This window comes from Leptonychotes weddellii, chromosome 3 (assembly GCF_054177405.1).
Source record: "Leptonychotes weddellii isolate Sample4059 chromosome 3, ASM5417740v2, whole genome shotgun sequence".
NCBI lineage: Eukaryota > Metazoa > Chordata > Mammalia > Carnivora > Phocidae > Leptonychotes > Leptonychotes weddellii.
This window is the reverse complement of record NC_138371.1, coordinates 172,990,860-173,005,655: the sequence shown is the minus strand read 5'-3', so window position 1 is coordinate 173,005,655 and position 14,796 is coordinate 172,990,860. Positions and strand designations below refer to the sequence as shown.

The 14,796-nt window shown below is 41.6% G+C and overlaps 1 protein-coding gene and 1 pseudogene across 1 annotated transcript in view; one reads left to right on the top strand and one right to left on the bottom strand.

Moving 5' to 3' along the window:
- Nucleotides 1-14,796, bottom strand: part of MYO16 (myosin XVI) — a 425,887-nt gene that overhangs the window by 289,765 nt on the left and 121,326 nt on the right. The window contains exon 7 of the mRNA XM_081815515.1: nt 7,454-7,579. Within this exon, the coding sequence (XP_081671641.1) occupies nt 7,454-7,579 (126 nt within the window). The remainder of the gene's footprint in view (nt 1-7,453; nt 7,580-14,796) is intronic.
- LOC115943486 (large ribosomal subunit protein uL23 pseudogene) lies at nt 9,710-10,215 on the top strand (annotated as a pseudogene).

The following is a 14,796-nucleotide window of genomic DNA, read 5'->3' as shown; positions in this document are numbered from 1 at the left end:
CAGACTCCTGGATGGCCTCCTTCCCCTGCATCCCCTCCTGGTCAGACTCCTGGATGGCCTCCTTCCCCTGCATCCCCTCCTGGTCAGACTCCTGGATGGCCTCCTTCTCCTGCATCCCCTCCTGGTCAGACTCCTTGATGACCCCTTACGCTACCTAACAGGTGTTGCTGGTGCTGCTCACCCTCGGCTGGACTCCCTCTGCCCACATGCTGTTTCTCTGGGGCGCCGGGGACAGATGTGTGTATCCGGGGACCCATCCCTCCCACTGGCCAGCGCACGTGTGGGCTTGCGGGCTCGCGGCTCAGGTGCCGCCACAGTCTGCTGGACCGACAGGCACCTGCCGCTCTAGGGCAGACATGGGCTCCCTCGTTCGAGAGCAGAACTATGCGTCCTGGGTCGGACCCTGTGCTGACAAGAAAGGGCGTTCGTTGTCTTCACACTTGGTCGTTACAGATGGGAGGACAGTGCGGACAAATGAAGGGGCAGTTGCAGCCCGCTGTGCTAAGGGACGAGGTGCGGAGACACAGGGGCCACATCGGATGCACGGGGGAACGTCCTCACTGGAATTTGGGAAACTGGGAGAGGGGCCACTGAAGTGGCATCTCTGTGTGGTCCTCCATGTAAGTAAGACTGAACCACTTAACAATTTCAGGAAGAGCAAGGAGCAGGAAAGGAGGCACATGGTGGCCTCGTCCAGAAATCAGAAGTGGCTGAGTAGGGCTATATGCGCCAGCCTGATGGGGGAGGCGGGGGAATGAAGCTGGAGAAGGAAGCGGAAGTCCAGGCACACAGGGCTCGCAAACTGCGCTATGGAGTGCGTGCTTCCTGTCCCCCGCAGGGCAAAGGATGTTGTGTGAGATGCTGTGATGACGCCTGGCAAAGCTTACATGTGCAGAGGGACTGGGGGTGGGGCAGGCGGGCCAGTGGATCCCCGGGTAGGGATGCTGCTGGATGGGGTGGGGGCCTGGGTTACACCTCACAGAGCCCCACACCCTTCCTAGGTGGAAGCCCATGGACTCAGGGTTTATTGGGTACTGGAAGATCAGGGAGGGATAAGAGGAAGGATGATGCCCAGTGTGGTGGTGAGTACATGACACAAAGAAAGGGCAGCACATTGGGGCTGAGAAAGGAGCTGACCATTCCCTCTGTACAGGAGAGCAGCTGGAGGGCAGGCTGGTAGAGATCACCCACTGGGCGGTGGGCCTCAGGGGTCTGCAAGCTGAGAGGGAAACAAGAGGCCACTTTGGAAGCCATGAGCATGTCCGGGACAGGAGGCTGCAGGGTGGAGATTCCCTAAAGACGTGTAAACACTGAGAAGAGAGGGAACCCACACAGAGCGCTGAGCCTGCCAACACCGCGTGCTAGAGGGGTGGCAGGAAAACCAGAGAGGGTCTTTATGTTTTCCCAAAGCAAAGAAGAAATAATAATAATAATAAAAACCCTCTGAAGATTTCTCAGTTCTTATGAACTTGGGCAAAAATGTTTTTGAGAATACAAACAACTCCTTTAAACATCAGATATGTGGGTGGTGTGACACAAAATACTTTTGAAGGGACGGGTATTTAGGTTTTAGCATTTGTGAAGTTACTTTCCTATCTTGTTGTAGTGTGACCAGTCCTATTAGAAACACTAAAAATATGTATCAGGCTAGAATCAAATTTTATTTTATGTACAACTCATGAAAGAACTGTGAAACCAAAAGGCATCAGTCACATAAATTATTCAGTTCCCAGTTTTAGACAAGAACAAGCATCTCCTTTTTTTCTATGGAAAGTTAACATATTTATAAAGGGAAGTGTTAAAATATATATGCCAACCCAGTATAAATGCCAATAAAAAAACTATTATAAATTATAAACTTCCTTCCCCATAAAGGTATTTATATTTGTAAGGTATTTATAAGAAAGTGAAATTGCTATGAAAGTCTCCACAAATGCCATTAGTCTTTTAAAATGTTAGCATTTCTAAAGCTTTTTTTTCTAAACTGAGATAAATTTATTTACAGTAAATTTCTTCAGAGAGTTATAATCTCCCATGCATATAACTTGACATTCAGATAAAACCTATTTCTAAATTATTATTTACAAAATGAATACTAAATGGCATTTTTACAGGTGAATAATTTTTAAATATGATTCTATATATCATATGGTATTTTCCTGACAAAATAATTGAGATACAATTTATTCAAAATCTATTAACATAAATCTCTTAGTTGTCTTTTTAGTCTGAATTGAAGAACGGTATTTTGGTTTTGGTGTCCTATATTCTAACAGGAAAGCCTCCCCGCTCCCCCCTGCCTCTGCGTGTTAGAGCTTCGCTTCGAGTTCTTGGTTGATCGATCTGTCCTTCCAATTCCTTTGGTTACTCTGCTGGGCACCGAGCACAGAGGGCAAGCAAACAGTCCTCACTGCTCAGAGCTTACATTCTGGTGGAGACCCCACCTGAACAGGGTTAATGGAGCAAAACAGAAAAGACACATGTGATCTTCAGATCTATCCTCAGTACTAAAATGTATAAGGAGTTAGAAAATACTGAACAATGGCTAGTCATTTTCTAGAGAAGCAGAGGAGAAAGGTGACATTTGTTTTTAAATCTGCCTTATTTGAACACTATACACGGCCATTTCTGGAAACCTTTGTGTTGGGTATCTGTCTGTACAAATCTAGCAACTGGATCAACTGACCAGAACACACACCAAGTGATGTTCAACACACATCTCACGCACTTGCCTTCATCATTCCCCAGAATCTCCTGAGCTATGTAAGAATCCCCCTTTAAACAGAGGTTGACAGTTCACATTGATTGAAGGGCCAGACTCTATGGAAGGAGAATTAGTGAGGCTTGTTAGGTTCACACAGCCAGTCATTCAGAGCCAGGGAGAAGGCCATGTTCCTCAAAACAAACCTGGCTTCATCACGTGGTTGGGCAGAATGAAATACAGATGTTTGTGTAGGGAAGTGTCTGGGAAACACAAGAAAGAATAAAAAATATAGACATCATTTTTTAAAAGTTGGGGTGAAATATTTTTCAGCTGGTTTTGAAAGAATAAATGGAGCAATTGGAAAGCGTTTCTTAATTCACTTATCATTAATAAATGATGAGTGTTAGAAATATCACTGGCACACTGGAGAAGTAGTTACAAAAACATAAGTCTTAATTACTCTGCATCTTGCAAATTAAATGTAGCTTTGGGTCCCATTTCCCATGTAAGTTCAGAACTCTTTCTCTAGGTTGAAAATATAGGTTCAGAAAGCCCAAAGTTTGAAAAATTGTTCAAAGATGGCAGGTAATCAGTTGAGCATACTGCCATCCATGGATTCTTCCTGCCCTATTCATCAGCCACTCCTGCATCCTGTAACTTGTGTGTGACGGGAATCTCCAGGAAGCTTTAGGAAGGAGGTGGCCATTGTACTGGGCTTATGTTCTGTACATCACAGCAGGTATCATGCTCCGTATATATGCTAATCATTATTTTTTTCTTAAATGTAACTGTGTAAATTAGAATTGTTAAAAATCTACTTTCATGGGGCACCTGGGTTGCTCAGTTGGTTAAGTGTCTGCCTTCAGCTCAGGTCATGATCTCGGGGTCCTGGGATTGAGCTCCCTGCTCAGTGGGGAGTCTGCTTCTCCCTCTGCCTCTGCCCCTCCCCCCACTTGCACGAGCGGGATCTCTCTAAAATAAATAAATAAAATCTTTTAAAAAAAATCTACTTTCATTACTAAAACCAACTGCCATTTTTTTTTTTTTTACCATATAGCCAACCTGTTTTATTAGTTTAATATATTCATTAGTCTTGTGTCATGGTTCTATCAAATAGGTCTCTTTCCCTGATACAAGCTTTATCAGACTCCAATCCTGTTTTTTAACACTTATCCTATAATAAAGCTCAATTGCAGGTACTTTAAAAATGTAGTCTCTTGGGTAGAACTTCCCATTTCTGCAGGGTAGGGTTTCCTGTGGACCCCTGAAAGGTCAATTCCTTATTTTCACACAGAACTCTTGGCCTCAGGAGCTCCATCTGATTGCCTGAGGGATATAATTTCTGAAAGCCACTCATTCTTGCTGCCTTAATCGTACAGCTTCCAGGACACAGAACAGAATGTCTAGATGCTCTTTCAAAATATGAGTTAGGAAGAATCAGTCACATCGAGACATGTTCAACAGGCAGAGTCAAAGATCCCAGTAGACACTTCACAATGGAAATAGTATAAAAGCATCTTCATTTCTGCCCACAGATGGGTTTCATGTGAAAATAACCATAAATGAACTTCCTTCCATCACTCTCTATTAAGCTTCGGGAGGCTTTCAGAAGTCAGTAATTCTTTTGAAACAGAGCAGTTGTTTTAAAACATACCAGCTTAGACTGGTTCTTTCTGATCCTCCCTGTTAATTACAATAAACCCAAGAAGAACTCTGAAGAGGGAAGGAGGAAGGTAAACTGGCTCAGGACCTGCAGAAGGAAGGAACCATGGACAGGAACCCCACCCAATCGAGGGCTAGCCCATACCCAGTGTTTCCCAGCCCAACTTAGGGACAGAAGATAGCCTGGGTTGATGTATCCCTCCCACATTCCAGCTGTGTCCCTCAGACAACATCAGGTGAGTCCAGCACCACGATCTGCTAACACAAAGTGCCAGGGCAAGCACTCTTCTTCCACTGAGCTGAGACTCCCCTCCCCAATGAGAGGCAAGGGCAGCTGGGAGGGGGCACCTGCAAGAGGGAGCATAACCCAATGGGCTCCCAGCCCTTAAAGTCTTTTGTGGCAATCCCCCTACCTCACCCTGAGACATGGGGTAATCTGGCTTGGGAAAAACCTCTTCTTCCACACCTTTGGGGACACTAAAAGAAGCAGTGAGGACCCCAGAGACACCAGACAGGCCAAGTGGACCAAAATGACACCTCAAAGGTCTGAAAGTTAAACTGTTACTGGAACCACAACCCACTGGAGTAGACTAGGCCCTGCATATCAAACATAAACAGGATGACTAAAATAGAAGATTTATACAGGACCAAGATTCTCCTAACATAATAGCTGAAGTGTCCAAAAATGCAATTAAAAATCACTTGTCATACCAAGATCAGGAAATCACAACTTGAATGAGAAAAGATGATAAACTGACAACAACAAGATGAATCATGCCAGAATCATCTGATGATGACGGTAAAGCAGAGCTCATAAGAATGCTTCAATAAGCAACTACAAATCCTCTTGAAACAAATGAAAAAAATAGGAAATCCCATCAAAGACACAGAAATTACAATAAAAAACAAATGGAAATCATAGAACCAAAAAACACAGTACCAAATATAATATACCAACTCATACCAAATATTTCATCTGACTTGCAACCAAATAAAACAAAAACCACACACTGGCTTCTGATAAAAATTATTTAAATGTCTAATAACAGCAATAGTGACATATTTAGTCCAAGGCATGTCTATTTTTTTAAAGACTTTATTTATTTATTTGAGAGACAGAGCGTGCAAGAGAGTGATGAGCACAAGCAGGAGAAGGGACAGAGGGAGAGGGAGAAGCAGACTCCCCAGTGAGCAGGGAGCCCAATATGGGGCTCAATCCCAGGACCCTGAGATCATGACCTGACCTGAAGGCAGACACTTAAACAACTGAGCCACCCAGGCAACCCCCAAGGCATGTCTTTAGAAAAACTTGTTAAATCTAGTCCCATTCTCCCATTATCTTATGAAAGTGGTTAAAGGGAACCAATTTGGTATTCTTTAAAATGAACCCAATCTGAAATCTGAAAGTCCAATCAGAAAAATTGAAAAAATGGGTAGAATGAAAGCCTTAATTAATTGAGTTGAAGTAAGTAGCATTCTGTCACATTTTACCAAGCTCTCACTCACTTGCAGATTTAGCTCCTTCCAGAGGGAGCACTGACTATAATGAGCATGTTCTGATAATTCACCGATCACCGTTTTCTCTGCACAGGTCAACAGGTTGTATTCAAGGAAGTACTTGCTTCTGTGTTTGCTTCTCTACTTTTTACTAAAGACAAAACCTCTCACCCAGCGTCTTCTGGTATGCTATGGTGCTAGAAATGCAGAACCAATGTGCTCGTGGTGTACGTAGATTACTGATCCTCCAATACTCCTATGATCTACTGGGGGGACTGAGGACCCCTGACCCCTGGGACTGATGACTTCAGCTATCTGCAGCCTCTTCCCCTTAACCCATCCATTTACTTACACAAACATTTACTTGCTAAACACACAGTTTGGGGTACTTAATAAAGAGCCTGTTAGAAATATTTATTAATGAATGAAACTTTTCATAAAGGAAATGTTGTCAAAGCAAACAGTATTTTTATTATTTTGAAAGACTTTCCCTAAGCAATGTGCTTTTTCTAAAATGTGTGAAATGTGAATGGTTTCAATTATTTCAACACCTGCAGTACTCAGATTTTATGATGGATATTTTGCATACCAGTTAGTACCTAAGAGACTTAACTTACTATGAACCTAAGGGGCATGACTGCTACCCCAGACCAACGTTTGAGAAGCAACAAGTTTAACCTAAATCTCCACATTTACTTAACAATGAATTCTCTTCCAAAACAGTACTCAGGCTTTCTCCAACACAAAATACGTTAATTGTATAAACAGATTTCAAAATTAATCAGTTATTATGAACACTGCTGCCACATTCACCCACATAAAATCATTTAAAAGTCAGTTTGCTTCTTCCTGATGATATAATGGTACCTGGTGAGAAAGTAATTTGTGCAATACTAACTCAAGTTGTATTAGCTATGACCAAAAACCAGTTCAGAGAAAAAAAATCTGCTATTCACCTTCATTTGTCAAGATGAAATATAATTTATAGTGAAAAACTAAAACATAAAATGGAATTCTGCTTTACTTCTACTAACTTCAGAGAACAAACAGAATTAACAATTCATAAAATTATAAACTACTATAAGGACTACATAATGTTAAGAAAATAATAAGGCGGGCGCCTGGGTGGCTCAGTTGGTTAAGCGACTGCCTTCGGCTCAGGTCATGATCCTGGAGTCCCGGGATCGAGTTCCGCATCGGGCTCCCTGCTCAGCAGGGAGTCTGCTTCTCCCTCTGACCCTCCTCCCTCTCATGCTCTCTGTCTCTCATTCTCTCTCTCTCAAATAAATAAATAAAATCTTTAAAAAAAAAAGAAAATAATAAGTCCATTCTATGAAAAATGTTTATGATTTTGTCTTATTTCTCCAACAATTTTGACGATATGCAGAATCCTGAGGACTGTGTGTTTTATGCATCCTTCCAAAAGACAATGTTTTTGTTCAACCATGAAAATACTTGTTTATGAATAGGATGCCATTAAAAGTCAAATTTCATGCTGACTAGTACACAATTTGAAATTTGAAAATTAAATATGAAATGATGCATTATTTATAGAATGATTTTTTTAAATAATTTAGGAGATCATTTTACCTGGCCATACTTTGCTGCCAAATGAAGTGGGGTCCAGTACTGATTATCTGCTATATTCAGGTCCCCGCCATGTTCCAGGAGAAGAGACACCACCTCCTTGTAGCCACTTGCACATGCCATATGCAACTGCAGTGAGGAAATATTTTGTTATATAACTTAAAGCAGTGACATCAAAACAATTTATTCAGTGGCTTGAAGAGAGCTACTAAAATATAATCTAAATAATATAAGATAAAATAAATAATATAAAATAAAATCTAAAATACCTTTAAAAAAAGAACATACATGCAGTTTTATTTATTTGATATAAGTGGACATCATCCTTCTTTAAACAAAGGCTTATGTTTTAATTATTATTTTCCTTCTGACCCTGACAATGTGCACTTTTTCATATAATTCCTATTTTCTTCTTTAGTGTAATCTGAATACTTTTAAATACAAAATGCAATAATTGAACGCTTTACCACTTCTTGCCCAAATGTCAAACATGTAGTGACTGGCTCTGGAATTCTAGCCCTGTACTTGGTGCGACTGGAGGAGATTCGAGGACACATATGACAATAGGAAATGTGATCATCTCGATGCTTAGGAACAGGAAAAAGGGGCAGGCACACTGGAAAGACTGAGTTGATCCTGACAAACCTTAAAATGATTATGTAGCTCTCATTTGAACATGCTCCCAGTTTAGTTTATGAATGCAACCTGAAGTTTAGGAATGAAGCCTTAGGAGCTACAATGATGGGATCGGCGTTTGGAGAATGATTCAGACTTTTCAGATGGGGTAATTCCCGTTTCCAATGCAGCAGCCTTGATTTGTAAGTAAACTGTCATCATGCACAATTTAAATTAGGTTATTAAGTAACTACGTGATTGATTTCATGAGCATAATAACAAGAAACTATAACGAAGGCAAAAGAAAAAATATAAAAGTAGTGAACCAATGATTTCTTCTTGGTTTTGGAGCATGGAATTTTGTAGCTTCTTTTTATTACAAAGATAAAAGTACAATAAAGTCAAAGGACTTATTAAATACACATACAGATATATTAATAAAATCTAGCAAAAACATTTGCTTTTCTACCTCTGGACTTAATTTTGCTCTTTAACGTACAGCATGTATTTATATGCTTATTTCTCGTACTTAATTGCACCAAAAGAACAAATACATTTATCCAATTTAAGGCATAAACATTAAGAGATTAAGTTTCACATCAATCTTCCTGTACTTTGTTATATATAAAATTTACCTCATTAATATTCTAGCAAACAGTCCCAAGAATAAAATATCCACCCCAAGTATTTTAGAGAAATATAATATTATACGCTTGATCTCCTGGAAAACCAATCTTTCAACTGCTCCTAAATTTATTCTACATTACTTGAATAATCAGGTGATTCGAAGGTTACTGTGAACAGTGAGCACTAATATATCTGGATCTGAGAAGGTTTTCACTGACCATTTGTTGGTTAGCACCTGATCCTAAAGAAGTCAAGTTCACTTGCATTAAGGATGAACTCCTTAATGAGCAGATTTGCTTTCCACGGGGCAAAAATCGGGTTCTCCCATTTCAAACTCAGCCCAGTTCCTGCCCTGCCAGCTCAGGCACTGCTCTCATGGAAAAGACTAAAAGGAAAGTCTTGGCTCACTTGGTAGAAAAGCTATCCAAAGCATGAGTTCCCAGTGACATCTCTGGAGGCAGACAAATTTAATCCTAGGCAATCTCAAAACGAAGGCAAAAACCCCTGACTTTGAGTATTTCCACTTCCTTACAAGAGATAACAGAATTTTAAAAATTCATCGTAGTAAGATATTAAGAGCTCAGAGGCTCTACCTTGATGCTACTGGCAATCAACTTCGGAATCCATAAGCAAGCCTCCAGACCCCCCAGGGGACCGTTCTCATCACTAAGTTAGAGCTTAAAAGATGTCTATTCTCTGAAATGGAAGTTATACCCCTCCTTTGTCCTGACAATTGCTGGAAGATGTCAGGTGCCAAAATGTGAAAGTGTTTATCCCCACGGTGTCTTAGAATACTCCTTTCCTGCTATTTTATGGGGTCTTAGGAGAAACACGAAGGCAGCTGCTCTTTCTGTAAACGATTAGCAGCAGCTTCTTGGAAGGACGACTGCAAAAGGACAGTCCTGGAAAATTATGGCAGGTTGGAAATCACCTATCCAGTTACAACGCGGGACAAGGTTTCATAGCCGCTTCGCAAACGCTGCCCATAAAAGTTATCAGTTATGCCCTTTTACGAAGATGGTGCCAAAGGCTAAGAAGGAAGCCCCTGCCCCTCCCAAAGCCGAAGCCAAAGCAAAGGCTTTGAAGGACAAGAACGTGGTGCTGAAAGGCGTCCACAGTCACAAAAAAAAAGAAGATCCGCAAGTCACCTACATTCGGACGACCCAAGACACTGCGTCTGCGGAGGCAGCCCAAATATCCTCGAAAGAGCGCCCCCCGGAGAAACAAGCTTGATCACTATGCCATCATCAAGTTCCCCCTGACTACTGAGTCAGCCATGAAGAAAAGAGAAGACAACAACACACTTGTGTTCATTGTGGATGTCAAGGCCAATAAGCACCAGATTGAACAGGCTGTGAAGAAGCTCTAGGACATTGACGTGGCCAAGGTCAACACCTTGATCAGGCCTGATGCAGAGAAGAGGCACATGTTCGACTGGCTCCTGACTATGATGCTTTGGATGTTGCCAACAAAATCGGAATCATCTAAACTGAGTCCAGCTGGCTAAATCTAAATATAAATTTTTTCACCCAAAAAAAAAAAAAAAGCTATCAGTTATTCCTTCTAGTCTGTACAGCCTGTGATGCAATAATCATTGCCTTAATGTTGCAGAGGCAAAAGCTGGGGATGAGTTAATTTAGGCAACCAGCCCAGGGGAGCCTGGCCCCTGTGGGATGAACCCACGTTCTTCTGCATTCTCCAGCACCGACTCTCTGAAACAGCAAACGGGAGTGGACACCCGAGTCGGCCAGGCCACCAGGGTAACAACCACAATTTGTAGTGCTCCTAACAACCACAATTTGTTAGCACTCCTAACGATCCTTGTGTTCGTCCCATAATTCATTGATTTAAAAATGGAATTTTTCTTCTTCTTATAAACCACCCCTTCCCCAATATCCTTATCTTGTATTAAAACATTGGTCTCTGGAAGATGCCCACCATTTACACACTTGTTTCAGCCTTCTCCTGGCCCAACACCCATGGAGGTGCAGCCTCGTGTGTTAAGCATGGCGTGTAGCCTCCTCATACTGATCAAAACCATCACCAGGTCCTACATCTTTCAGATATGAGGACCCCTAAGAGTCTCGGACCCCAGTTAGAAGTCTGCAGTAGCGCAATCGTCTCTGAACAGCCTCTTCCTCACACAGGTGGTGTGCGAGGCTGGGCTCAAGACAGAGAGAATGACAACCAAACAAAAGTCACATCCATGGAATGATGGCGCTCAGCCTGAGGACTGTCCCACCTCTTCACCACGGTGTTCTTCTTCGAACCGGCTGTTCTTCAGGAGAGCATGGTGCACAATCCTGTGGAGCATTACCATCCACCTGACCAATTCCTCATTATTGGGCTTTTATGCATTTGTTGTATTTTTTATTTTATAGAAGATTGCTTTGTCGATAATCACTATATTTGTCTCTCTGATTATTTCCTTCTGACACATTCCCAGAAATAGAATTGCGATTCTAAAATAATGAACATTTTTTCAATGTATTTACATACATTGAGTTTGGCAATGTTGGTGCAACTGACACCCCATCCAGTGGTGTGTGGAGGGACTCTCCCTCACAGACCCTTAGCCTTCCAGTCTTCACTATTACGTATTTCTAAAATGACTATAAATAAGTTCAACGTACTGAATTCCTAAAAATTGGTCTCTTCTAATATATTTGGAGGACAGTTGTATTTTCTTTTGTGTATTGACTCTCTCTATTATTTGTTTTTCTACCAAGAGATGGTGATCTTTTTCATTCATTTCTATGACCGCTGCATTTTTTAAAACTATTAACACTTTGGAAGACCTGCTGCAAATATTATTCCTCATTTATTATCTGCCTCTTAATTTTGCTCATTATTTAATGCACAAATGTTCATTTTAATTTTTGTCATGGTCAATGATCTCAGTATTTCCCTTTGTGCTTTCTCCCCCTATTTGGATATTGGAAGGGCTTTCTCCACCCAGAATTAACTCCTTTCTTTTGCGTAACATGGAAACTGGGGGTTCATTGTTAAGTCACTTACTCAGTCTTCTATTTGTGAATCTCATTTTTAAAAAGAATCTGTGTGTGAATTTTAAAATATCTTCCCAATGAATGTGGTCTTATTTAAGGTCTGTGACCTGGCACTCTAAGGCTGGCAGGTCACGCTGAGGTTAATGTCAAATTTTGATGAAAATTATTTTAGGAGTAAATGAAAATCAATCTTGAGGAATAGCTATTCAAACACCTACAGGAATTAGGGGCGCCTGGGTGGCTCAGTCGTTCAGCGTCTGCCTTCGGCTCAGGTCATGATCCCAGGGTCCTGGGATCGAGCCCCGCATCGGGCTCCCTGCCCGGCGGGAAGCCTGCTTCTCCCTCTCCCACTCCCCCTGCTTGTGTTCCCTCTCTAGCTGTCTCTCTCTCTCTCTGTCAAATAAATAAATAAAATCTTAAAAAAAAAAAAAAAACACCTACAGGAATTAGTCCAGATTTTGAACCAATAACTGCGAATTTTCTCCAATTATAGTTTTCTATCAGAATATTAACAGAGGATTTTTCCTGCCATAGTTTTGACTGAGTTTGAAGCTAATATGTATCACATCTCAAAGTGAGACCAAATATGGACATTTGAAAATAGGTTGTCCGAAAACTGCCTAAATTACTTTTTTTTAATGTTTTATCTCTACACCCACACCCAATGTGGGGCTTGAACTCATAACCCCAAGAACAAGAGTCTCATGCTCTATTGACTGAGCCAGCCAGGTGTCCCAGCCTAGATCATTTTTGACCGCTACGTCTAGACTGAGGGCATAATAGCTCCAAATGAGAGATAAAGGGAGACCGCACACGTGGGAAATTTTTTGTGTGGCAGTGGGGCCTGGATTCCTCCCTAATTCAAGTCAGGAGAGCTTGTCTTCAACGGCCACCAACAGAAGCTCTGTGTCCTCGGGGGTTTGGTGGAGACATTATTACTGGCTTTGATTCCTGACTAGAAGAAGTAAGGGGCAAGAGACAGGCTGGCTCTCTGCTTTCGTGGGCAGTGAAGGGGAGTCACAGATACACTGGCATCGCTCATGAGTTCACAGGGGCAAAGACAAACACCGGGAGGATTTTCTGGGGACAAGCCATTTTCGTTTTCAGTTCTGTTTCAGGGGGATGCCTGAGGAGGAAGCACGGTTCAGCAGAGACAGGCTGCGGTGTGAAGGACCCTCTGGAGATTCCCAGTGATGGGGGGTAAGGAGGTGGTATCTGAAGAACCCCCACATCCTCACAAGGGAAGTGGTCAGCTTCTTGCCCAGAGAGCAGAACATCCTCTCAAGGAAAGTCAAGTCAAAGCCTTCCAGGTCCCATTGTGTCTCCTCCTGCCCATCTGTCTCCTCCCATCCTCTCTCTCCACTTCAGTGACACGGAAGAAGAGGCAGTGGAAGGAGGGGAAACTAGACGAGCACAGCCACCCTCCCTCCCATGGACTCCCTAGTCTGATGCAACACTATGCAAGCAGCAGGTTCAAGATTTCACTGAGATCAGGGTCCTCAACACCTGAGCCCACCAGCCCCTGCAGGATCTAGGGAGAGATTCAGGGGATTTGCAAACTTGGAAATGGGAAAATGGTTAGTTTTATTTTTTTTTCTAACCCAAAATGAAATTTAGAAAATTCTTCAATGGTGAACCTAGGCCACACACCTACAATGCTATCATCGAAAGAAATATGTTCCTATCACATTGTGGTCATAGCAGATATCTCCAAATATCCCCCATATTCAACTCTACTCTAACATCATGGTAATGATTACATCCGTTACTCAGTGCCTTCATAAAGAAGGACGTGCATTACAAATCACAAATTTAATTTTAATATTAGGATTATGATGTTTCCATATAACTGGGTTTCTTCGTAATTCTAGGCACCATTTTTATGACATTAAAAACACAATTCTGACAAGGAATCCACAGCTACACCCAAGATTTAGAGGGTAATATGGCATAAAAAAGATCAGTGCACCCTGACTTCATGCAAGCTGAGGCTTTTCATGGTTATACAGGACCAGACATTCTAATCTCTTACTGAGACTATGCGTTGTGATATAAAGTAACCATAAAAGCTCTATTCCCTAAAAATGGCCAGAAAGCTGATGACATTGGCTAAGTCTTCATTCAGAAGTAAGGGATGAACCAGACGTACCGAAATAACAAAAGGAGACAAAAATAAAATTGCTTGATGTTTGCATCTCATGAATAATTCTTTTCCAACAAACCAAGTAAATGAGTCCCAAGGCCAGATGTTATATATCAAATTCTGTGACAAAAGAGTAAAGAGCCAGCGTCTTCATAATGGATCTGAAAGTCATTACAGTCATATTTTCAAAGAGCATCTATGAGCTCGAACTCAGGAACGCATTTCCATATGCTCTGTAACAGCTTTTTTTTTTTTTTTTTGGAATTGTATCCTTTTTTGAGGCTTTGTTTTCTTCTAAGAAGAATATCTGTGTAAACCAAGAGGTCTTTTTCAAAGAGCTACATTATGTTTCGTTATTTTATTGCATATTCTAACAGAGGAGAAAAAGGCAACATACTAGAAGTGTAGCGGCATTGAGCCTTTTGTTGACAGCTTTATCTTTTTTGCACAATTTAACAGCGTGGGAAATGATGCTTAATTTTAAACCACAACTGGCATCCCAACTCAGGATACAGAAATCTGTGGAAGAGTGTCTTCCACTGTCCCCACCTACAATAGACCAGAATGTGCACAATTTGGAGGCCAGCTCAGGGTGGTGTCAGTCATTAACATGATAGACTAACCAATTCAGATGTAAGAATCCACCGAAACTGCCACTTGCTAAATGCTGAGAGCCATCTTCGAGGAACAACTTCCTAGCCTCCCAATCACTGTTACTTCCCTCATAAAAAGCTCAGAGATGATCATTTAGTTATTACACAATTATTTGCAACGTTTATGCTCAATGCTCAATAGAAACAAGTCACAAAGAATGTCAAACACTGAAGATGGTTGAACACGATAGCAATTTATGGCTCTGTATTGATTCTTTCCACAGCTTCGCTAATGAAGTAGGTGGGTCCTTCTGTTCAGCAGTATTTGAAACACTCATCCTATTTTTTTATTTCGCGGGC